This window comes from Tachyglossus aculeatus, chromosome 19 (genome assembly GCF_015852505.1).
Source record: "Tachyglossus aculeatus isolate mTacAcu1 chromosome 19, mTacAcu1.pri, whole genome shotgun sequence".
NCBI classification, from domain to species: Eukaryota; Metazoa; Chordata; class Mammalia; order Monotremata; family Tachyglossidae; genus Tachyglossus; species Tachyglossus aculeatus.
The window spans coordinates 30,014,527-30,041,096 of NC_052084.1; the positions used below are offsets into that span (position 1 = coordinate 30,014,527).

Consider the following 26,570-nt stretch of genomic DNA (forward strand, 5'->3'; position numbering starts at 1 on the left):
AGATGGGCCTTCAATAAGGCTTTGAAGGAGAGGAGAATAATTATCTGTTGGATTTGAGGAGGGAGGGCATTCCAAACCAGAGGCAGGATGTGGGTGAGGGGTTGGTGGCGAGATAGACCAGGGCATGGAACAGAAGGTGTGTATGGCTCAATGTAACTCATTATCGCCCTTGGAAAAACACTTCTAGGGCAGGTTTTACTGACTGCAACAGACGCCCATTCAAGAACACGTGCAGGCTAAGCACTGGGGAAGATGGTTTATTTTGAAAAATGCATTTGCTTTTTGAATTTGGGAACACTGTTTGGACAGGTCTTATTTCCCGCTCCATTTGAAAAATCACGAAAGGTCTTCAAAGTCTTCCCGGGGCTCCGTCTATCAAGATCTGCAGCCTGACTCAACACATCTGGGCCCCAAAGGGCTTCTTCCTCAGGCCTACCCAGAACCAAACGGGCCTGTGGTAGCGACCGTGGCATCGATCGGCAATCTGTTTTCTGAGTGGGGATGGCCCAGCCGAGGAGCTAAGTTTTCTGCACTGGGGCCGCCCTTCTCTTAGGTCTCTTCTCCGCAGGCAACTGTAAGGCTCTCTGAAGCTGCAGACATGGAAAGGGGTTGAGTCAATGCTCCCTGGGGTATCTAAAGCCACACAGAGTTCCAAAGCATTATGTTGAACACCACAACGGTTCCGACCTGGACTTCTAGCACCATCTTCTCTCACGGCAGCCCCCTTGGTGTACGATGGACAGGAATGTTTCTTGGCGGAGCAGAGGATGCCCAGGTCCCAATGCTCATAGTTTCAGAAAAGCCACCTGTAACCAAAGCACAATGTGTGTTACTGCAGCATACAGGCCTTCTGTTCTTGTTTATGGTATTTGTTAAGCACTTACCATGTACCAGGTACTACACTAAGCACCGGGGTAGATACAAGCTAATCGGGGTGGACACGGTCTCTATCCCACATGGGGCTCACAGACTTAATCCCCATTTTACAGATGAGGGAACTGAGCCATAGAGAAGTGAAGCAACTTGCCCAAGGTCACACAGCAGAAAAGTGGCGGATCCGGGATTAGAACCCACGACTTTCTGACTCCCAGCTCCGTGCTCTACCCACTAGGCCTTGCTTCTTCTGGGCAAGACTAAGAACCCACTACCCAGAAATAATGCCCTTACAATGCCCTTACACATCCAAACCAATCGCTCATCCTGCCCACTGTGGCACCAAAGTCATGTGATGGTTGCCCTGTTGAACCTACCCCTGTGGTTTGGTATGAGAAGCAGCGTGCCTCAGTGGAAAGAGCCCGGGCTTTGGAGTCAGAGGTCACGGGTTCAAATCCCCGCTCTGCCAACTGTCAGCTGTGTGACTTTGGGCAAGTCACTTCACTTCTCCGTGCCTCAGCTTCCTCATCTGTAAAATGGGGATGAAGACTGTGAGCCCCACGTGGGACAACCTGATCACCTTGCAACCTCCCCAGTGCTTGGAACAGTGCTTTGCACATAGTAAACGCCTAATAAATGCCATCATTATTGTTAATATTATTATGCAAGCCAATGGCTTCAATCAGGGTCATTCAAGGATTCAGTGAAGGTGCACCCTGACTTTTCCTTTTTGCCAAAATTACCCTTTAAATCATTTTCTAACAACATCTACACTCCACTTTACGGGCCTTGTCCAATTAGCCTTTTTTTTAATGAACCATTTGATAGTAATTAAAATCACCCACATGCATGTTAAGGAGAAAAAAAATGAGTGACTTTTCATTAGCGCTAAAATAGGGTTGTCATCAAGCACTCTGCATTTTTCTGTGGGGAGTAGTTTCAGCTAATTTTCTGGACCCAGAAGAAAGAAAGGTGCAGTTAAGAGTTCTGGTGTTAATACATCACTTTTCTCCCACGCCTCTCCCCAGTTCCCCACCCCCGTCATGGGAATTAAAGCAGCTTTGGCCTTGGGCAGAGGAGGACTTTTAATTACAAATATGATTGTGTTAATTGTGCCAAAACAGTAACTCTTCTTACTTCTGTGTGTTTATTCATTTGTCTCATTACACAATGTAGGTACCTAGAAAACAATGAAGTTTTCAAACTACTCAGAGAGGATTAGAGAGCAGTTTCCAACTCTCTAATGGTCCTCTATGTCTTAGGAGAGAAACGGACAGAAACCTAATGAGTCCCTTCAGTCTGGTGCAAAACATGAATTGGGTAGTAAATTCAAAGACGAAACCAGTCAGGGAAGTGAAGGGAAAACCGAGGAGACAGGAGCAGAATTGTAGACTGAAAAGAAGGAGGTTCAGCATGGGAAAATGCTAACGGACACCTGGGGGTCTGGGGCAGCTAACCAGAAGAGTCGGAGAGGAGAATTCTGGAAAACTCCTGATACTGAAAACAACCCTGGAGTCACACGGATCAGGATGGCAGAAGAGCTCATCCATGCTGGGGTAAAATTTACAAACGACAAATACACGCAAGTATAGTTGCCCAGGACAGGGAGGGATGGGATGTGATTTGGGAGCAGGTGGAGATGGGAGGGAAAGCCTTCTCCATCCATCTGGGGAGCCATTACACCCACACATCCTTGCTGTGCAGTTCATTGTCCATGGAGAGGGTAGCAATGAGAAAACTGCAGAGAAGAACGTGGGCTAGCGGATAGATCCTGGGCCTGGGAGTAAGAAGGGCCTGGGTTTGGGCAAATCGCTTCACTTCTCTATGCCTCAGTTACCTCCTCATCTGTAAAATGGGGATTAATACTGTGAACCCCATGTGGGACATGGACTGTGTCCAACCTGATTAGCTTGCATCTACCCCAGTGCTTAGTACAGTGACTGGTACATAGTAGATTCTTAACAAGTACCATAAAAAAAAAGGTTAACAAGTCCTCTACTAGCTGGGTAAGGTGCCCAACTGAGGAGGGAAACAATGATTTGTGGATCCCACTCATCCAAGTCGGGAGGGGAATATTTAAGCAAAGTTCTTAGGGGTGTCAGAGGTAAATAATAGAATTCAGAAAGAAGCAAATTGGTTAGAAATAAACCACGGCTTCGAGACACCCCCACCTCCATCATTTTCCAAGTCAAGCTGTGGACTCTTCTAACCCTAAAAGTGAAGCAAGGGTGAAGAAGGTTTAGCATGCTTTTGTCCTTGCCGATACCTAAACATTATTCAGGGCTTTTATTTTGAGTTCTCACAATGACAGAAGCGTTCAAACTGCAGGTGAAATAAGCCAGACAATACAGTGTAAAGTCACACACCTCTCACTGTGACTGGGCTGGAGAATGAATGCGAGAAAATAAAAGAGGGAAAAAAAAAGCCATGATAAACTAGGTCTAATTTCTATGATTCAGCAACCCAAGAACATTATGAGCATTTCAGCATCTAATACCAGGAACTGCAGTCATCCTTTAAAACAGGTAACAGCTGTACAGTGCTTCTGGCTTCTTTGAGTCAAAACCCAATGAATTAACACATCTTTAAATGCTGACTCTGTCCTCCTTAGCTCTTTTCACAGCAGCCATTTGTTTGAAGTGAAAATAAGAATCTCTGCATTCTACCCAGCAGGCTTTGCCCTCAAAGGCAAACGGCTCAAACCACGGTAGTGTAAGATTACGGCTGCGGTTTTTCAGGTTCTGTTGCTGCAGTGCTGGAGGACTCACGGATGAAGTTAGAGGGCTTGGGTTGGATACCGTCACTGTGGAGATTTTTCTCCATTGTCCAACATTTTTCTACCAAAAAAAAAATCCAGTCCACGTTTTCCCACTCCTTAAGAACTTCCAGTGGCTGCCCATCCAACTCGGCATTATAGACACGCCTTACCATGAGCTTTAAAGCAATCAATCACCTTGCCTCCTCCTATCTCATTCTTCTACTACAACCCAGCCTGCACACTTGGTTCCTCTAATGCCAACTTACTCACTGTACTTCGCTTGCCGACCTCTCGCCCACATCCTGTGTCTGTCTGGCCTGGGATGCCCTCTCTCTTCATATCTGACAATGACTCTCCCCACTTTCAAAGTCTTATTGAAGAAACATCTCCTCCGTGGGGCCTTCCCTAAGCCCTCATTTTCTTTTCTCCTACTCCCTTCTGCGTTGCCCTGATTTGCTCCCTTTATTCCCCCCACCCAGCTCCCCTCAGCCACACACTACGTATGTCCATGTCTTTTATTTTTTTATATCAATGTCTATCTCCCCCTCTACAGCGTAAGCTTGTTGTGGTCGGGAATGTGTCTGTTATACTGTATCCTCCCAAGCACTTAGTCCAGCGCTCTGCACACAGTAAGTGCTCAATAAATACTATTAATACAACTGCTTGATTGATAGAGGAAATCCCCAAAGACGACATTTGAGACGAATGTGCATGAGATAGCTATGTTCCTTGAGAACATATGTTGCCAATATATGTTGCCAACTTGTACTTCCCAAGCGCTTAGTACAGTGCTCTGCACACAGTAAGCGCTCAATAAATACGATTGATGATGATGATGAGAAAAGACAGGATGCCCTCACTCCTGAAACAGGGTGCATCCCTAACAGTAGACACAGAAATTAGCCGGGGTTTAGCCAGCTCCCCGAGAGACTCCGTTTTGTTTCGGGGACTTTGATGTCAGCCCATTAGATATTGTTTTATGTTTTTCCACTACCACAGCCTTGTCGCCCCCGCACCCTTCCTGTCTCCCTGTCCACACCCGTCCTCCTGTTGTAAGACTGCAGGGCAAAGTCCTGAGCCCAGACAAACTGCTGATGGGTCTAAGGGGGAAGTCCAGAGCCCTGGGGCAGGGGCTATCAATCAGGCACTCTCTCAGATCAATCAGGAAGATGAGGAAAGATGAGGAAATTTTGTGGAAGAATGATCCCTTTTGGCACCCGCTCAACTAATGACTCGAGTTCCACTGTGCCAACTTGTGATAAAAGTATTCATATCAAACAGTCCTAACGGTTGAGCTCTTGTTTGGACACTAAGTCGATGTGGATTCCCTCAACTCCCAAGCAGATATGACTACAATGAAACAGGAAAGGAACCTTCCCTCCCTATTTCAGCTTCAAAGTCTGACTATTTCAGGCTTTAAAGAGCCTGAAATATAGACACTGTGGGGACCAGGGAGGAATTGAGGAAGCAAACAAAAGACTTACTTTAAGTTACTAATTAAAAACAGTTTTTCCTCAATCGCGGCTGACAATGCAGGACTGATGTATAAAGTTCCAGTGCGTATAATTAACATCTTAAATTGGGCTTGAAAATAGTGGAGTTTGTAAAGCTTTATAATAATCACTCGTTTTGAACTGATTTTGGTTGAAAACAAAATTGAATAATATCATCTTCAAGCATGACAGCACAAAGTAACATTAGCATTTTTGACAAAAGCATTTTGGCGTATACTGTAAAAACTGGAGAAAATTAGAATGCATTGAAAAATGTGACTTTCATAATAAATGTGTGCAGAGAGCCCTACTGCAGAGATAGGCAAAACTATCATCTATAAATTGTCCTAAAAATGGAGCGTGCGTGAGAGAAAAAGAATCTATTCTGTGTAGCGTATGTAGATTCACTTTGCAAATTGGTCTTACATCAGTATAAATATACAAACACATACACAGATATATGTTTGTGTATAATGCATATATATGTATATGTGTGTATATATATAGTACACACACACACACACACACACACACACACACACAGAGCTGACTCCTTAGCACCTAGAAGAGAGTTCTGCATGCATGAGATGAGCAATAAATACTGCTGCTGTTGATGGGTTCTAAAATCTGAATTTCTTCTCCAAAACACTGCTCATTTGTTGGCATGTTTTCTCTTTCTCCCTCCCCAACCTCCAACCATTTTAAATTCTAAATTCCATTAGGCATGGGGTATGGATTTTAAAAGTTTTACCCACATTCTATTTCCAAATTACTATTCTTAAATTTAAGGTTGAGAGGAAAAAAATTGACAATTTTACTTAACTTTTCCATAACAACTTGTCAAAATAGACTTGTAGATTTATTACGTTTCTGTGATGAATCATCAATATTACAACTGTCATCATTAGCATTGCTGTGTACATTGCAATTTGCTATCTGGAAGGACATAAAATGACCCCCAAATGTGTCATTTTTTCCCCACCTAATCTGAGGAGCTTGGAATTTCCTTGGGTAACTCTCACCATTGCCAGCGTTTGCTCATCTTTTGTGTAGTATCATTCTTCTTCCTCCTGAATGCAGCCCTCTCCTTGCAACCAAGATTTGCATATTGTTAAACTTTGGATTGACCCTGGGGGCCACTATTCTACATGAAGTAAGATTGGCTTCACGTTGCACTGTAAACTGAACTTTCGTTTAGTCGTCTGCATTGTTGGCAAATGCCAGAAAGTAATATAAAGGAAGAGATACTTGCCTTACAGATATCACTATACCTCCACTGTAAACAGAAATTAAACTTTAAACCCGATTCTTACCTGAATTTAAAACCCAGGAAGTCTCCCCACAAGCAGCGTGGCCTAATGGATAGAACACGGGTCTGGGAATCAGAAGAACCTGGGTTCTAATCCCAGCTCTGCCACTTATCTACTGCGTGACCATAGGCAAGTCACTTCATTTCTTTAGACCTCAGTTTTCTCACCTGTAAAATGGGGATTAAGACTATGAGCCCCATGAATGTCCAATCTGACTGCTTTGCATGTACCCCAGTGCTTAGAATGGTGCCTGGCACATAGTGAGCGCTTAACAAATGCCATTTAAAAAAAAAATAAAACCTGAAAAATCCATATCCTTCTCATGCCAAGTATCAGACAATATACACCACTATCACATGACTGAAACAGTACTAGCAATAAAGGTATTTCTTAAGGACTTATGTTTGCAGAGCACTGTTCTAAGTGCTGGGAGGATGAGAGAGAATTTATAGGAGGGAATTAGATATGATCCCCATCGTTGCCCGGCGTGGGGGTTGAGGGCTGACAATCTAAAAGAGCTTTAAAGATGGGTTACCAGTCAGTCAATCGTATTTATTGAGCGCTTACTGCATGCAGAGCACTCTACTAAGCGTTTAGGAGAATAAAATATAACAGTATAACAAACACATTCCCTGCCCACGGCGAGTTTACAGTCTAGAGGACTTTACCACTCACTCCATCTGCATAAACTCCACTCTCATTGTCATGGCTATTTTGGAAATGGCCAATTTAGGTCTCCCCCAAATACATGAAAGTGTGTTCCGCAATCCAGTATGACAGTCTAGCAAAATTTAGGGTCCACCAGCTCAAAGCAGCTGCTAGACATACATATTACTTTGGAAACCTGGACCGCCTAGAAGATGCTGGCTAGACCTGGCCCAAGGGGAAAATCAATCATTTCCTCTAGACATGAAGCTCGTTTTGGGCAGTCAGTCAGTCCATCGTATTTACTGAGCACTTAATCGAGTGCAGACCACTGTACTAAGCACTTGTAAGAGTGCAATAAACCAGAGAACAGACACAGTCTCTGCCCACAACAAGCTTCCAGTCTACAGGGAACATGTCTGCCAAGCACTTAGTACGGTGCTATGCACACGGTAAACATTCGATAAATAGCATTAATAATTTGCTTCTGGCTAAAGGCTTTCTCCACAAATTCCAATTCCATGAAACCTAAGAAAAATATGGTAGAAGGGATGGAGTTTAGTGATTTTCTTTAGGCAAACCTCTTTGGTTTCTTTAGACCTTAGACACATGGTACTTTTCAGGCGGTGATAACAATAATAATAATGATAATAATGATACTGATTAAGTGCTTACTATGTGCAAACCACTATTCTAAGCACTGGGGAGGTTACAAGGTGATCAGGTTGTCCCCCAGGCGGCTCACAGTCTTAATCCCCATTTTACAGATGAGGTAACTGAGGCATAAAGGAGTTAAGTGACTTGTCCAAAGTCACACAGCTGACAATTGGTGGAGTCGGGATTTGAACCCATGACCTCTGACTCCAAAGCCCATGCTCTTTCCACTGAGCCACGCTGCTTCTAAAAACTACCTAGGTTTTCTCCACATTTACTGAACTGGAACTGATAAGTTCAAGGAGGCTGCAAGCCTCTGAAACATTCAAGAACATCAAGTAGATGCTTTGAGGCCTCATGTATGTTCAACAACTTTGAGAAAAGCAGAAATATTGCTTGGTGATCATTTTACCTTTCAGATATGGATATACATACTTTCACAGATTCCCAGAAGAACCACAATAACCTCATTTATGAGAAATATTACTTGGTGATCATTTGGCCTTTCAGATATTTGTATACATACTTTTATAGACTCTCAGAAGAACCACAATACCCTCATTTATGGGATAAAAGTGTTAAAATCGCCTTTTCTAGACATTCCAACAGTCCAGACCCTGGATGTAGAGGATTCAATAAGAGCTTGACACTGCAACCTGGTACTCGTGCTTTCAGCCCAATCAGATTATACAAAAAGAAAGTGATTGACTCTGCATTGATGAGGCTGTAGCAATATGGGTAAGAAATCACTGCAAGCCAGCAAATGACTATCAAATGCCAATAAACAACCTGGAATGTGACAGCAGATCAATTAATCCATCAACCGTATTTATTAAATGCTTACTGTGTGCAGAGCACTGTACTTGGGAGAGTACAAGAGAGTACAGAGTTGGTAGTCATCATGTTCCCGTCCACAATGAGCTTACAGTCTAAAGGAGAGGGCAGACATTAGTATAAACACATATTTTAGGAGATCAAACCATCAGGACATTTCCAAACAGAACCTTAGGGTTGGAAAAGAACACCTTTATCCTTGCAAATGGATATCAAAATAAAATACCAGCAGTGTCTCCCTTCTCTCCAAGAGGGCTGGGGAAAATCAACTTTGCTTCCCTTCACCCAGCATCAACTATTTTCCATGGCATTTCTCATCCTGTTCCCTTACATCTACGCGTTGACATAAAGAACTGCTGATCAGCATAGCTTCTTTTCGCCCTAAGCAGATTGTCAGCCATTTGTCACAGTCGCTGCTATGGTAACAGGGTGATGACAGAACCTTTAAACTCCTTGAGTTTTCAGTTCTGCAACTCTGTGCCTCAGTGAAGACCAACTCACCCAAAAGAACAAATATTGGGGGAGGTTCCCAAGGGTCCCTAAAAATGGTCCTCTAAGGGACACAACCTATTAGAATGGAAATTAACTTATTTCCTAATTTCACTGCTAACTTAAGAGATGCCTTCACTCCAGTAGGGTGTTCTGCCTTGAGATATTACAGACCTATAAAACAAAAAGACGATGCTTCTGAAGCCCTAAACTTTACCACTGCCTTTTTGATAACATCGCGGTAATCTGCCTCAGCTCATCCAAGTTTTTTGCAGGAAATAGAGCAGCCAAAATAGAATGAATACAAGGAGAAATGTCTTGGGGCTGATTTCCTACATCGCCAGGGAGATTGAAATCTTTTCAATTATTTGAAAAGGGAAGCTTTTGCTGAGAAATACTTTTAATCAATAACAATTTACAGGTTCCGGGGAAGATACATGGGGCTTTTTAGCTCTAGGTTTAAGAGTCTGGGAAACAAAGTTTTCTTGTATGCTCCATTGTTCCAAAGGGTGTGTGTTCACTGGGATTTTTTTGTGTGTATAACACCATTAGGAAATTACAGAACCCTCTTCTGACAGTGCACATCTATCTGGATAGAATGCAGTGAAGTGTTGGAAGTCCCAGCTGTGGGCGTGCTCACAGGTGCTTATCTGATAACATCAGTTTTCCTGAAAGTGGGTTCATTAAGAATGCAGGCTCTGCCTTTAGAGTGAGTTTGTACAGCCTTCTGCTCCTTTTTCACCTTTACATCCACTTCCGAACATTAATAAAGACCGAAGCAAAGTGATATATTTGACCAAGATCTTAGCATAATGTTATAAGCTCTGAGGCAGATTGTAAACTCCTTGAAGTCGGGAATTGTGTACCAACTCTACTGTATTTTACTCCCCACTACGTGCTTAGTACAGCGCTTTCATACTTAGTAAGTGATTAATAAATCCTGTTATTAGATGGACAGGCCGTAAGCTTCTTGATGGTAAGGGATTGCATCTACCAACTCTACTGCATTATGTTCTCCCAAGCACTTCATACAGTGCTCTTCACCCAGTAAGCGCTCAATAAATCCCACTGATTGGTTTCTATTGCAGGCACCTTTCTGGGGCACATGACAAATTCCCACCACTTCAATCAATGGTGTTTACTGAGCACTCACTGTGTGCACAGCACTGTACTAAGCGCTTGGGAGAGTACAATGTAACACACACATTCTCTACCCACAAGTTTACAGTCTAGAGGGAGCCGCTTAATCATCTCCCTGGTGATTCTACTGCCTTCCTTCGGTTTCGATGGCCTTATTGGAAAGCAGTCCAAAGGGAAACTGCCACACTCAGATAAAATGCTTCAGGGGATCATGGATTATGAAAAAGGACGTGGAAACTGAGGGACCTTCCTCCAAAATGGGAGCTAAGAGCCCTTCCTTTAAGGTCTTTGAAGGGAAATAAAGGCATGTTGAGTGCAGGGCCAAAGAAAACTACCCGTCAATTCATCCCCTCCAGGAGAGATCACTGCTTTTGGCAGAAGGACAGAGGAAGTTTAGAACCGACCTCTCCTTTCTGTTAGATTCAAAGGAAAAGGCCCAAGTTTGCCTCCAGAGAAAGGAGAAGGAGAAATGGAGCTTTCTAGCTGGGAGACTGGTTTTATAATCAGGCGAGAACATTCCTTTGGGAAAAGGCAAAAGGGAAGTGGGCAGGAGAAATGACGGCTTCAGAATTAAGGTTCGAGAAACTCTCTCGGGCATCGAATTATCTAGGTGAGTCAGTGCCTTCTGAGGTGACCACAATTCCTGCCTCGAATATGCTCACCTAAATGTGGAGGAAGAATGAGCCAAGTCCTGCAAGTGCTTGTTAGCTGGAGGCGATGGGGGCTGAAAGGCCACTTGAAAATGAAGAAAAGTAGTCTGGTAAACATGCTCAGTTAATTAGGGGATATTTCTGGACTCTCCACAGAAACATATTCAGGAGGCCTCAGAGTTCACTTGGAAACACAAAGGAGACAAATGGACACACTTGCACTTCAGGATGAAATTTTTTCACCTGATGAAGATACTTTTCCCCAAGGAGCAGTATAAGAGCAAAGCTGAAATGAGCCCTGCTTAAGAGGAACATGCCCCCAACCCACACCACCACCATACACATTTAATAATAACAATAATATAAATAATAATAATAGTGGTATTTGTTAAGCGCTTACTTTACTAAGCACCAGGGTAGCAACAAGATAATCAATCAAGTTAGAAACAGTCCCAGTTTTATATGAGGTTCACAGTCTAAAGGGGAGGGAGGGCAGGTATTTACTCCCCATTTTACATATGAGGAGACTGGGCACAGAGACGTTAAGTGACTTGCCCAAGGTCACACAGCAGGCAAGTGGTGGAGCTAAGGTTAGAACCCAGGATTCCCAGGTGCTTGCTCTTCCCACTAGGCCACTCTGCTTGAGCCTCCCTCAATTCCTCTTTGGCCAACAGGAACTGCATGTAAGAATGATAGAAAAGTCAGCCATCAACCTTCTCTCACCTAGGGCAAGGCCGGGGTCAGGTGGTATTATTCCCAATTTACAGGTGAAGAATATGAGGCCTCTCATTGCGAAACACTACCCATTCCTTTCAGATCCAGGCCTTTTTTCTTAAATGAATTTGGGGTGAAATCTACGGGCTGTAGTTTTCAGAAAGAAATAATCACGGTGGGGAGGGAGATGAAAACCAGGTGTCGACTGGAAGCCCTTCTGCATCTCGAAGTGATCTTCCGTGCAGAAGGTAGGGACTACAGCAGGGACAGAAGCGCAACACTGAGAGGCCTCTTAGGTGACGCTGCATCACCTAAATCTTTCAAATGGGTCCATTTCAGGGACAACTAGTGCCATCCCGAAGTTTATACCATCTGTACGACTTACCTCTGGGCAAATATTCACTTCCAGGCTTCACACTGGAGGATGTTGTTCCCACCTGAGAAATTCTATCCAAGTGATGTGTAAGGTAGTACGGGAGTTATCCTACTGCCAGCAGGATGCCCCACAGTTTATTTCTGGAGAAGTGATGGACTGTACTGAGCCATCCCAACTCTCTGGTCAGGCCCCCCAGGGTCACTGGCACAATAATCATAACAACAATAATTGTGGTATTTGTTAAGCGCTTACTCTGTGCCAGGCACTGTACCAAGCACTAGGTGGATACAATCAATCAATCAATCGTATTTATTGAGTGCTTACTGTGTGCAGAGCACTGTACTAAGCGCTTGGGAAGTACAAGTCGGCAACACATAGAGACAGTCCCTACCCAATAGCGGGCTCACAGTCTAGAAGGGGGAGACAGAGAAAAAAACCAAACATACTAACAAAATAAAATAAATAGAATAGATATGTACAAGATAAATAAATAAATAGAGTAATAAATATGTACAAACATATATACAGGTATACAAGCAAATCAGGTTAGACAGAGTCCCTGTCCCACATGGGTCAACAGTCTTAATCCCCATTTTATAGATGAGGTAGCTGAGGCCCAGAGAGATGACCTGCCCAGAGTCACGTAGCAGATAAGTGGCAGGGTGCGAGATTAGAACCCAGCTCTTTATGACTCCCATGCCGATGTTCTACTAGACAATGCTGCTTCAAAAGTTAAGGGTAGTCTGAGGCTATGAAACAGAGTGACAGTCGCTTTCTCTCAGCAACAGACACTTCTCCCTGACTTTGGCCAATCCTCAACAGACATAGTCCTTAGTTCAGTGCTCTGCCCACGGCAAGCTATCAGTAAATACCACTGATGGCGTCATCCTTGCTGGGAAGAGCTACAGATTTCCAATGTCACCCGGAGCAAACACACTTTCCACCCTAGAAAGCGACTGCCAAAATTATATCGGCTCTCTACTACGTTTGCCCACTAAGACTAAAATTGGAGGGCAGAAATCACAGCATCTTTTTGTGGGCATCCCCCAGGGAGGTGCTCTGCTCAGAGTATTTTCCAAAAAAAAAAAGAAGAAACCAAACAACCCAGTGGTTTTAATGAGCAGAGGGGTAATAATACACCTGCTATGTTCTAAGCACTGAAGTAGCAGTGTGGCTAGAGAAGCAGCGTGGCTCAGTGGAAAGAGCACGGGCTTTGGAGTCAGAGGTCATGGGTTTGAATCCCAGCTCTGTGACATGTCTGCTGTGTGACCTTGGGCAAGTCACTGAACTTCTCTGAGCCTCAGTTACCTCATTTATAAAATGGGGATTAAGACTTTGAGCCCCATGTGGGACAACCTGATCACTTTGTATCCACCCCCCCAGCACTTAGAACAGTGCTTTGCACACAGTAAGCGCTTAACAAGTGGCAACATTATTATTAAGTGGAAATAAATCAGATCAAACACAGAACACAGGGGGCTCAAAATTGAAGTTGATAGAGCCCCGGCCTGGGAGTCGGAAGGACCTGGGTTCTAGTTATGGCTCTGCCACTTGTCTGCTGTGTGACCTTCTCTATGCCTCAGTTCCCTCATCAGTAAAATGGGGATTATGACTGGGAGCCTCATGTGGGACATGGATTGTGTCCAACCTGATTACCTTGGCTCTAAGCGCTCAGTAAATACGACTGAATGAATGAATGAATCTACTGCACTTTGAACAGTGCCTGGCATATAGTAAGCACTTAAATCCCCCCCCGCCCCAAAAGAACATAACAACCTCCCCTGCAAAAAAACAAACAGAAAACCCCAAATGCCATTAAAAAAGAATGAGCAGAACTGAGATTATTCATTCAATCGTATTTATTGAGCACTTACTGTGTGCAGAGCACTGTACTAAGCGCTTAGATTACCAGCTAAATCTCTCAGAATTCAGGTCTGCAGGATAGTTGACCATCACCAAAACTGTTCTCTCTCCGCTGCCAAGCCACTGTACACAGAGCCACTGCAGGCGGACCTCAACTAGCACTTGGAGTAACAATGCACTCCTCAGCTACCGAAGAGCCACCTGCCCTCTCCCAGCCCCTTGGGATAATGTCAAAGAAAGTTGGCAAAACCATTTTTCATAGCCACAGAAATAGGTCACGGCAAAAAATATGAAGAAACACAAATGCAACTGTGACACCTTCTACTAATTTATCACCCCAGTTCACGACCCGATCCCTGACTTCGATATTTCTCTCTAATCACCTCTATTCCTGCATAATAACATATCTGGCAGGGGAGCGGGAGAGCAGGGAGGAGGTGACCATAAGGAAAGGAAAACTCTCTGGCCTTGTGAAAACGCAATATGTGGGGGTCCACTTAACTCAGAGGACACAAAAGAACCCTTTTGTTTACAAAGTCTGTATTCAAATCTGTGACTAACAATCCAAGTTGTTGAGGGTATAATAAGAGCATCCTTATTTCTGTCTCCTACAGTGTAAGGCAAAGTACCATTGGAACTGGCGTCTTTGTGGGCACCCAGGGAAAGCTGGCTCCCCCAGGAAGCTCCTTGAGATCCAGCTTTGGGGCACACATAAAGGGTCACGATCTTTATGGAGGTCAGAAACATAATAAGAATAATAATAATGGTATTTGTTAAGTGCTTACTATGTGTAAAGCACTGCTGTAAGCACTGGGGAGGTTACAAGGTAATCAGGTTGTCCCACAGGGGCTCACAGTTTTAATCCCCATTTTCCAGATGAGGTAACTGAGGCACAGAGAAGTTAAGTGACTTGCCCAAAGTCACACAGCTGACAGGTGGCGGAGCAGGGATTTGAACCCATGACCTCTGACTCCAAAGCCCGGGCTCCTTCCACTGAGCCATGCTGATGTGTACCTTCGTGGCCAGATACCTTCGGAGTACTGAGTCGAGACTAAAGAAATGCAGTCCGGGGAGAGCACTTATCTCCCTCAGGAATACTGTTTAGAGTAGCAGCACCTCCATCCACGATCACAGTCTGAGAGACAACAGAGAGTGTGAGTGCGTGTGTGTGTGTGTGTGTGTCTGGAGGGGGGGGATGAGGGGAGAGGAGAGAAGAGGAAGGAAGTGATCCCCATAATGCTTATTTGGGGAATGATTTCACTTAAACACAGTCTAAAGGTTGCTTAAAATTTGAAGTTGCAGAGGTGACACCAGAACCAAAACGCCTCACCAGTTTTTCCATTCTCTTCTTTCTCAAGATGTCCCGAAGCTTTTCAAATTCCCATCCCTTTCTCCAATTAGCCGTCTAGAGCCTTTGGAGCAGGTGCTTGGATCCATCAGACTGACACTGCTTTCTCTCAGCGACACAAATGAAATGTCTTTATGAAGACATGCTTTATCCTAACTACCAATTCTTATTGCCCTACATTTTTTAGGGCTTTGCTCTGACATTCACATAAAGGCTGAAATTCATTTTTTCAGCTCCCGCTCCAAGCTAATCCCCTCCTCCCCCCGACTGTGCTTTTCAGAAATGCCTGCCCCCTTTTCTTTCTGCATTCTTGCCACCTTTCCTGTCTCCTCAGCCTCAAATACAAAGTTTTCGTCCCATGGGTGGGGAGGCCGTTTCTTGTACCCACCAGCTTAGGTGTTTCATTTAGTGGCTGCAAAATGTATTGCTTGGAAGAAACCCAATCAGGTTTTATTCGGCAAAATGAGATTTTCCACGTCCACTTGATCATCTTTATTCCTTTCAGGTATCATTAACGACCTTCGCGCTTAGTCAACTCTTCTAAGCCCCTTCCTTCCTCTCATTCTTGTGGGCTATTTTTCTCTTCGACTCGAACCCTGAAGGACAATTGTACAATGAATAAAGCTGTGTCACAGTTCCCCGGGGATAATCCTCTTTCCTCAAGCTATGAAACTGGAAAACAGTAAAAAGCAGGGGAGCTTTTGTCCTAGAGTAGGTACGATTACTACAATGTAAAATTAGCTTCGCTCCTTGCGAAAACAGAGTTATGTTCTACCTGAAAGTGCAAAAAGGGATTTGACAAATAGAAATAAAGCATCTCATCAAGGATTTCAAGGAACGAGTTATGCGTAAAGTTCACAGAAGATGGCTCTGTGCTTCCAGAAAGCAAAATGCATAGTAAGTGCTATTTGTTAAGCACTTACTGTGTGCCAAGCACTGTACAATGTGCTGGGGTAGATAGAGTATAGGTGAAGTAGACACAGCCTCTGTCCCACACTGGGCTTACAGTCTAAGAGGAAGGGAGAACTGACATTCCTTCCTTAATTTGTAGATGAGGAAACCGAGGTACAGACAGGTTAAGTGATGCACCCAAGGCCACACAAACGGCAAGTAGCAGGGCTGGGATTAGAACTGAAGGACTTCCAAGCCTGGGCTCTTTCCACTAGGCCACGCCGCTTCCTACTCTTCAATTTCCAAGGCTTATTTTCCCAATAGGCATGGTCTTTTAATTAAAATTTTAGGGTGATAATTAGGCATCCTTTTTAATGGTATTTGTTCAACGCTTACTATGTACCAGGCACTGTACTAGGTGCTGGAGTATATACAAGCTAGATGAGGTCACTGAGACACAGAGAAGTTAAGTGACTTGTCCAAGGTCATTCTGCAGACAAGTGGCAGAGCCAGGGTTAGATATTTCAGTTAGACTTCATTCCAAACACCAACCTCATGCTCCTTGAGGGTAGGGATCGTCATATCTACTAGCTCTATCATCTTCCCCTCTAGAATGTAACCTCTTGTGGGCAGGGAACACGCCTGCTGACTCAGTTGCACTGTACTCTCCCAAGTGCTTAGTACAGTGCTCTGAACATAGTAAGTGCTCAATAAATACCATTGACTGATTGATGGTATTTATTCCCCAACCCTCAATCGGACGCCTCTTGCATCATTTATATATATAAATTTATTTATTTATTTTATTTGTACATATCTATTCTATTTATTTTATTTTGTTAGTATGTTTGGTCCCCGACCCTCGATCGGATGCCTCTTGCATCATATATATATATAAATTTATTTATTTATTTTACTTGTACATATCTATTCTATTTATTTTATTTTGTTAGTATGTTTGGTTTTGTTCTCTGTCTCCCCCTTTTAGACTGAGCCCACTGTTGGGTAGGGACTGTCTCTATATGTTGCCAACTTGTACTTCCCAAGCACTTAGTACAGTGCTCTGCACACAGTAAGCGCTCAATAAATACGACTGATTGATCACCTCGACTGACTGAATAAATACCAATGATTGATCGAAAGGGGCTCAACAAATATCACGGGGTGAGATTGGGAAAAGGGCAAAATTCAGAGTTGGCTTGTAGACTGTAAGCTCGTTGTGGGCAGAGAATGTGTCTGTTGTACTGTACTCTCCTGAAAGCTAAGTACAGTGCTCTGCACACAGTAAGCGCTCAATCAATACGATTGATTGACTATTTCCCTGTTTTTAGTTCTCTGCGTCTTTTCTGCTTGGGAGGCGGAGAGATGATCCAAATCTCCCCATCCCCATGACTGGATTGGTTAGCAGGAGTGCAGGAGGTGGGTGGAGGAGGGGGGCTTTCTCAGCCCGAGCCTCGGCTATCTCAGTTATCGGACTCTCATCAGACCAACTCCCTCACCCTGCCGTCTGCTTGCCGGTATCCGTTCCGGATAAAACCGCATCCCCTAAGACTGATTCCTCCCTAAGCTACCTCGGCTAGTGGTTGCTATTCTTGTAATAACTGTTTTTCATGATCCCTTATAATCCACTTTAGCCATACTAAAGCCCTAAATTAATGCCACACAAACATCATTTCTTGAACTGCCTAGAGTCAACGCGAAAATGGCCAAATGGATCGCTTTCAAAGCTTTATTATCTGAGTCTGGCCAGTTCACTCTCTCATTTCTAATAATCTCCACATTCCAAGGCAGATAATTACATTTCGTGCAACTTGGAGCTTCTGGCTTTTAAAAAAGAATACAAAGGGATACAGCCCACATACACATTCAGTACTCTAACTCAGGGTACAGACAGCTACTATTTCTATGCAGTAATTATCAAAGGTATGTATTGAGCGCTTGCTGAACTGTCATTTCTCGAATAGAAGAACTGCTGAAGACAAAGCCATCAAGAATGAAACAAAAGAACTTTAAACGCTAGAACCTTCAGGAATTCATGATGCAGAAGTGAGAAGAATCTCTCCTATGAAGTTAGCACTTCTCTTCAAAACCCATCCGACCCTCAAGCAGAAAATAGGCAGCATTCGACTAACGGGAAAATACAAGCCAAACTTGAACTTAGCCCTTTTTCCAATCTCACCCCATGATGTTTGTTGAGCACCTTTTGATCAATCAGTGGTATTTGTTCAATCAATCAATGGTATTTACTAGGAGCAGAGCACTGTACTAAGCACTTGGGAGAGTATGATACAATAGAGTTGGTAGACATCTTCTAGGCTGTGAGCCTGTTGTGGGCAGGGATCGCCTCTGTTGCTGAACTGTACTTCCCAAGCACTTAGTGCAGGGCTTTGCACACAGTAAGCACTCAATAAATACGATTGAATGGACATGATCCCTGTCCTCAGGGAGCTTACCGTTGAGTTTTTCATTTGTAAGGTATGTTATTATTACTACTACTACTATTATTGCTACTAGTACTAATCATCCCCTCTCAGGGTCACACCTGGAGAGTTCCCAGTGTCTACCAGTCTCGACTATAGGAGGGAGAGTCAGGTAGAGGTCTACCCATTCCATTCCTAGCTTGGCCAGTGGCTAGCGAGGGGAAGGCAATTGGCTACAAGTCAAAACTCACCTGTGCTGGGCAGCAGCGGCACAGGGGAAAGTCTAGGGCGACGGCGGCAATGGTAAACCACTTCTGTATTTTTACCAAGAAAACTCTATGGATCCACTACCAGAACGATGGCAGATGGAGGTGGGGCCTTCTGGGAGAGATGTGTCCGTGGCATCGCTATGGGTCGCAGATGACTCGACAGCATAAGACAAGTCCTAATCATAATTGTAGTATGTGTTACGTGCTTACTATGTGTCAAGCACCTTAACAGGGGCTTGGGGAGGTACGAGATAATCAGGTTGGGCACCCAGTCCATGTCCCTTGTGGGGCTCACAGTCTAAGTAGGCAGGAGAACTGGTATTGAATCACTGAAAGCTCATCCTCTAGACTCTTTGTGGGCAGGGAATGCGGCTATTATATTGTTTTATACTCCTCCAAGCGCTTAGTACAGTGCTCTGCACACAGTAAGTGCTCAGTAAATACGATTAAGTGAAGTGACTTCACACTAGTTCCTCAAGAGAGAGCACCGGCTGTATAACTGAGACGGAGACCCCGACAGAGAGCATCAAAGCAACATTAAATGGAACATCCCCTGCTGCCTCTGTAAAGGAAGCGCCTGAGCAGTGCTGAGACTTTGTTGCTCTCAATTGGGTCCCACAGAAGTATCTCTCTGATGGAAGGTGTGCTCATAATAATAATAATAATAATGATGGCATTTGTTAAGTACTTGCTATGCACCAAGCACTGTTCTAAGCGCTGGTTGTCCCACGTGAGGCTCATAGTCTTAATCCCCACTTTACAGATGAGGTAACTGAGACACAGAGAAGTTAAGTGGCTTGCCCAGGGTCACACGGCAGACAAGTGGCGGAGTCGGGATTAGAACCCACGACCTCTGACTCCCAAGCCCGGGATCTTGCCACTAAGCCATGCTGCTTCTCTTATGCAAACCTACTTCACTGTTCTTATGCAACAGTCCCCACGAATCAGTTTCACATACTTTTAAATAATTTAAAAGCAGTGTTGTCTAGTGGATAGAGCACAGGCCTGTGCCTGCTGTGTGACCTAGGGTAAGTCACTGACCTTCTCTGGACCTCAGTTACCTTATCTATAAAATGGGGATTAAGACTGAGCCCCATATGGGACAGGGACTGTGCCCGACCTGATTAGCTTATATCTACTACAGCGTTTATTAGGGTGCCTGGTACATAGTAAGCACTTAAGTAATATTAAAACAACAACAATGACAAAAAAACTGAGTCAGGGAAGAAGTAACCCAGCCACGCAGATTTGCAGGGCCTGAAGTCCTGGCCTCCTATAAATGCCAAATTCACCTTAGTCTGATTCTAGTTGGAATTCTTCTCAGTCTTTCATTGTCTGCAGTTAATACAATCGGGAAGCCTGCAACATAAAGTAACACTGCAGCTGGTGGCCCTTTTCATCGGGAAGAAAATCACTGAATCAATATATTTATCGAGTGCTTACGAGTTCAGAGGACTGTACTAAGCATCTGGGGGAGTCCAGTACAACAGAGTTGGCACCCATGATCCCTGCCCACAAGGAGCTTACAGTCTATAGGGGAAGACTGACATTAAAATAAATTACCGATCGGGGAAACAGTAGAGTCTAAAAATATAATAGTGGTATTTGTTGAGGGCTTACTATGGGTCCAGCACTATTCTAAGTCCTGGGGTAGACACAAGTATATCAGGTCAGAGACAGTCCTTGTCCCGGGCTCACTATCCAAGTAGGAGGGAGAACAAGGATTGAATCCCCACTTTACAGTTGAGGGAACTGAGGCACAGGGAACTGAAGTCCAGAATCTCGGACTCCAAGGCCAGTACTCTTTCCACCAGGCCCCGCTGCTTTTCTATGTATCTATACTCTATATAAGGATATACTCCAACTGTCTACACTCTATATAAGGAAGAAAGTTTGCTTTGGGAGACACAGCAGACTGTATTTCAGCGGGCAGTTGCCGAATGACTAAAAATGATAAAAACTACTCTCACCATATTCATGCCCGGAGGCTTTCTCACTGATGAGTGCGATTTAACCAATATGAAGAATAAATACCTCTGCTCTCTGATTATACTCCTTATAAACGTAGCAGCCCTGGGCATAGTTGGTACTTGATGACTGAAAAATTGTTCTGTCTTTGTGGTGCTGTTTTAATAAGAGCAAGTCTTTTGCTAGGTTTCCCTTGACTCCCATTTCACTGTACACCTGAGTCCCTTGAGGCAGACTCGATGCTGGCAGCTTTCTTTAACTTGTTAGATTAACCCTTCTTTCCTGAAAAAATGTCCTGCCAACTGTTGTTCCTTACTAAAAAGGATTCCTCCCCCCACCTTTATCCTCTTTCAATAGGAAGCAGCATGCCCTAGTGGATAGAGCCCAGGCCCGGGGGTCAGAAGGACTTAGGTTCTAATCTCACCTCCACCACTTGTCTGCTGTATGACCTTGGGCAAGTCACTTCTCTTCACCTCAGTTAATCAGATGGGGATTAAGACTGTTGTCCAACCTGATTAGTTTGTATCTGCTCCAGCGCTCGGTACAGTGCCTGAAACATAGAAGCACTTAAATGCCATTAAAAAAAATCCAGTCTTTGCGTCCTCTGAATTGCTTTCCTACAATCTGCCCCTTAAGCATTTTTAGAAGACAAATTCTTTAGGGACAGGTGGGGTCCACAGGCAGGAGATGAAGTGGTCTATTCTACAGCCTGGATCAACAAGTCAAACTCAAGGTAAGCAGAACCGAAATAGGTTAAAAACCACGATGACTCACCCACCGGCTGTGTGATGGAGAGGTTCATTTGCTCTTGTCTCCAGAGATTTCAATGATTCTCTACATTTGACCCTTTGTAGTCACTGCTTTGGTTCAGCTTAGGAAATGGCACCTTAGTAAAATGTAAATGCTATTTCAAGTGAGAAGGAAAAAATAACTGAGCAACTATCTGAGCTCCCCAAATGCATATGGCATGAATGAACCAAACCATTTGAACAAAATGAAAAAAAGCAATGAGTCGATGTAAGTGCTGAGTTATCTGCAAGTGGTAAAAGAATAAGAAACGCTAAATGGAATGCCTACTTCTCTCCTGCTCTTCCTCTCGCGATCCCTTTCCCTGTACTGCCTTGTCCCCTCTTTTCCTCCCTCCTCCCTTGCTGATCCACCCTAGCGAGGCTCCATCCCCAGTTTGTCTCAGCACACAAAATTTGAAATCGGCATCTCTTATACTATGGCACTGTTTTATTTTTCTGGTTTTTGTGCAATCAGTTTTTCAATAATTTCTCTGCACATTTCTTGAACTAAAAACGTATTCCTTTGCAAGGAACACTATATTAATATAACTCTTGGGCTAAAATTTCATTTATTTCAAAGTCAGCAAATTCAGAATTAATGTTCCCACAGAAAACTTTGCTATCTCTCTGGTTGCAGCAAAATTTGATAGTTTACACAATAATATTTAAACATCACTTGCATTATATTCATAATACATCATTAAGGAATCAAATTGCCATCTAGAACAGTTACTCAAGGCAACGTTTAGTTTTTATTTGTTTACGCTGAAGTGTAGCATAAATCAAGCATAAAACTAAAGAAATGGAATCACGGTCTTCCTAGCCTTACTGTAATTACACTGTCACTGAATTGGGGTGGATTTGGTGGATAAACTAAGTAAAAATGTTCGGCTTGCCGGGAAATAAATTTATTAGAGTCGGGTACCGATTTAATAGAACAATGGAGCAGAAATTCCTAAAGATAACATCTAGTCACCTCTCAAGCCTGACCTAATGGAATAGATCCCCAGGATACCCAGATGGGATGGATACTTGTAATTAATTTAAGTAGGCATTAGCTACTGTGAAAAAAAAACTGGAAATGCAGTTGCTGTTAGCTGTGGCAGTAGAAATGGCAGCTTTTAGTGGGAAGTCTGAATGAGACAGTTGGGTGCGTTCAGTGGGTCTTTGATGCCAGCTTCATTCATTTATTTTAAGAAGTAATGTTGATTCTAATTGCTACAGTCCAGGGATGATTCATTTTGTTTTTTAAATCTCACCTTTTCTGCCTCACCTTTAGCAGGCAAGAAGAGAACTCACAAAGGCAATGCAAATATTACAAGTCAACCCTTGCTCATGGAATCAGAAAAACCAAGCTCCCCGTCAATAGTTAAGGAGGATGGGAGAGAAAGGAGCTCAGTGGAACTGAACTTGAGAAAGAGACTGTGAGCTCCACGTGGGACAGGGACTGGAACTGTGTCTAGAGAAGCAGTGTTGCCTAATGGTCACATAATGGGCCTGGGAGTTGGAAAGTCCTGGGTTCTAATCCCAGCTCCACCACTTCACTGGGCCTCAGTTACCTCATCAGGAAAATGGGGATTAGGATTGAGAGGCCCATGTGGGACACAGACTGTGTCCAACCTTATTAGCTTATATCAACCCCAGAGCTTAGAACAGTGCCTGGCACAAAATAGGTGCTTAACAAATACCTTTTTTATTTTTTAAAAAAAGAGATTATGTAATTTCTTTTTATTTTTTACATTTGTGATGGTTTTCATTGTGAGGTGGAATTATTGTCATCTATACCGATGACAACAGTGGTTATAATACTGCTGCCAGATATGTTTATGCAAAAAAAGAGCATCTGATATCAATGTATGAAGGTTAGGTGCTTACAACTATAAATACAAGGTTAAATTCACTTTCCTAACTGAAATGGCACGATTAAAGGTCCTAAGGCTATTTGTTGCCAAGTGGAATGGTACTGGGGCTAGATACTTATTTTTTAATGCATTTATTCATTTTAATGGTATCAGGATAAATCGGGCTCAAAAATAAACTTGGCCTGAAACAGGAAGATATAATTGAGGCCACTAAGTGCATTTCTAGTCTCAATTATCTGGATAATCACTGTGGGTCACCTCCAGCAGGAAAGCAATTGACTGACAGGTATATGTGGAGAGCTGCTTGGAATTCAGCTGGTAATTCCTGTAGACTTGAAGCTCTTTGCGGGCTGGGATTGCATTTACCAACTCGCTTTTATTGTACTTTCCCAAGTGCTTAGTACAGCATACCCCGCCCACAGTAAGTGCTCAATAAATACCGCCGATTATTGACTGACTGAAAACTCTGGTCCATAAAATTCATTATTAGAGGGGAAAATTCAGCCTTCTTAGAGGGTGCAAACTCTAGTCACAGAGTTACATAATGCATGTAAGAAGAGCAATCTCCATACTATTCCCGCAGGCATCTTTGCTGACCCTGTCAGAGACAGAATCCCAGGACAAGTGGCCGTTCTTAAGTGCTAAAAATTTTTAGGATAGATCAAATGTACAAAAATCACAATTAGACGGATCAGTCTGGGCTCCCACCGGGTAGTAATTTTAAAGATCTCTTGACCCTTTTTTAAAGAAGGAATATCTGATGTGTTTCAACGGAGGCCCTGACCCCTCTCCTTCCAGGGGAGAAATGTCTGCCCTGGGCCACTTGCCCTGCCCCTCAAGCTGAGGAAAAGAGACTCTGCTATTTTTTTCCTCACTTTACATCTGTCCTCTGACTATTCTGTTCTTCCTGGTGGCAGCCATCAGACGTACGTATCGAGATGTCTTCAGGATGGGGCCGTCAAATGACCATTCTCCTTCCACCCCCAGAATGCCCGCTCTAATTCATGCTCTCAGATTTTCAAATAAGGAAGCTACTGGAGAAAGCAAGAGAAATTTTGTCTGTCTGAAACAGAGCAGCTTGCTTGCCTTGCTTCCCTGCTACTTGTCACTGCATTTTTGGCACAAAAGCCTGAGAAAATAAGAACTGGCTTTTGAAACAATCAAGAACCCGGTGAGCAGGTGGCCTAATCTCACTGAAGAAAAAAGGAGCCATTGCAAATTCTGCACATAGAGAATGGCATTTTGGTCATCACCATTAAAGCTAATGCGTCCCACGAGTGCAGCAAAAAATCAGTCTCATCAATATCAAGATCTACGGCATCCCTGTAATGCCAAGCCAAAATGTATCTCCTTGGCTGACACAGATCAGTGAACTGAGCATTGGCTCTGAAAGTGCATCTGATCTGTGACCACATTAATCCAACCCATTAGCTTCTTCGGGAACGGAACAGAGAGAGCAGTGAGAAGCTGACGGAAACGACTTGGATAAAGACAGCGTAACTGAGGATTTTGCTCACAAAATCCAGGGTCCAAACCTCTTCTCCCACCGGGGTTACTGACATCCTTGGTTGCCAGGGTAACAATCCCTGGCGTCTTTCTGAATGGGATTTGTTAAGTACTTACTATGTGTTAGTCCACAGTCTAAGTAGAGGGAGAAAAGGTATTCAATCCCCATTTTACAGACAAGGAAGTGAGGCCCAGAGAAATTGTGACTTGTCCAAGGTCACACAGCAGGTAAGTAGCAGAAACGGTATTAGAACCCAGGTACTCAGACTCCCAGGCAGGCCTGTGTTTTTAGGCATCTTTGGGACAAAATGTATTTACAGTATACTTGATTAACCAGGTGCTGCTCATCAGGGGCTGGATTAACTGTGCCCCACCAGATTGTCTGACAGGCCCAAGTCAGAGGTTAGATTGCAGAATGGAGAGTGAACTGGATATCCAGTTCTCCTATAATTTGTGACCTTAGGTAAGTCACTTAACTTCTTTCTTTCTCTGTTTCTTCATCTGTAAAACGGGGATTAAATAAGTGCCTGTTCTCCTTCCCATTGTGGAACAGGGGCAGTGTCCTACCAGATTATCTTGTATCTACTTCAAAATTTGGCATACAGTAAACACTTTACAAACACCACCGTTTTTACAAAAACACAGGACTTGCGTCCTTGCAAAATCCTTGGTCAGGAAAACCTGTGTCAAAGTATTCACTCACTGTACTGCCATGCACATGCTCACAACTATTTCTTCTGACACGTCTCTCGTTGTATTGACGGCAACCCTCTCATAATTCCCTGTCAATCAGTCAAATTTATTGAGAGCTTACTGGGTGCAGAGCAATGAACTGTCAGCTTTCTAGCCAAAACAGGAAGCGAAACCCAGTGATCTGGCAGAACTGAGCATTCCTGAAGTAATTCTTCCTAGGGGAAAGAGGAACAATGTTGTGAAATCTGGTTAAACCAGCTCCTGCTATTTCTTTACCGGCATGATTTATGGATGTGCTACTCCTAAAATTTCTGCTCCTTATTTGCACAGAAGGAATGTCCTTTCTGGAGCATCACTATTAACAACAGCAGTTCTGTTCCAGACAGATTCAAAGACACCTACAGGTAAGGAATTGACAAAAATCTATCATTGGTTCTGCACTCGGTATTACAAGTGTGAAAAAGAATTGTCACTTGTCTAGAATTTGGGATCCCTGAAATGGAGAATTCTATTATCAAAATTATGCCTGTGAAATAGTCTTCTAAAAAGTCCTTGAGTTAACTCAATTCCAAATGGGCTCATTAAATATTTATGACTCAAAAAACCCCGAGGCCAAATGTACCATATTAAACTTCAGCTTTATAGCGTTCTCCATTGTGTGACCACACCCCCACCTGATCTAGTAAACTTCTGCAACTTAAATCTACGTGGTACCTCAAGATGGGTGAAACCAGGAGCAAGGAGCTAAAAATGTATAATTCCTTAGGCGCAAGAGGCAAGCAAAATATGGAATAAACACAACTACTGGAAGGTTGTGCAAAATTTCTCAATCATGTAGGGCAAGGTAGGACACCGTCCCCAAAACCTGATGGTAGAATACAGTTAGTTTCTTGGGAGTGACCAGATCCTGGATGTAACAAGCAACCTCTTCTCTAATTCCCTTATAATCTCTATCAATTTATTACCAGAATTAGTTGGAAATCTCCATTAAGAAAGCCTGTGATTGTATTTTTCTGACTACAGGCA

General features: G+C 43.5%; 1 protein-coding gene across 4 annotated transcripts in view; it reads right to left on the bottom strand.

The window, feature by feature from the left end:
- Positions 1-241: 241 nt before the first annotated feature.
- UBE3D (ubiquitin protein ligase E3D) overlaps positions 242-26,570 on the bottom strand; it is an 86,243-nt gene continuing 59,914 nt past the window's right edge. For 2 of the 4 annotated variants that reach the window (XM_038761124.1, XM_038761122.1), the window contains one exon: positions 15,633-15,743. In XM_038761124.1, the coding sequence (XP_038617052.1) occupies positions 15,720-15,743 (24 nt within the window). In that variant the 3' untranslated portion in view covers positions 15,633-15,719. Of the gene's footprint in view, positions 807-15,632; positions 15,744-26,570 lie in introns of those variants that run through there. The other 2 variants (XR_005455045.1, XM_038761123.1) reach the window with 2 other exon arrangements.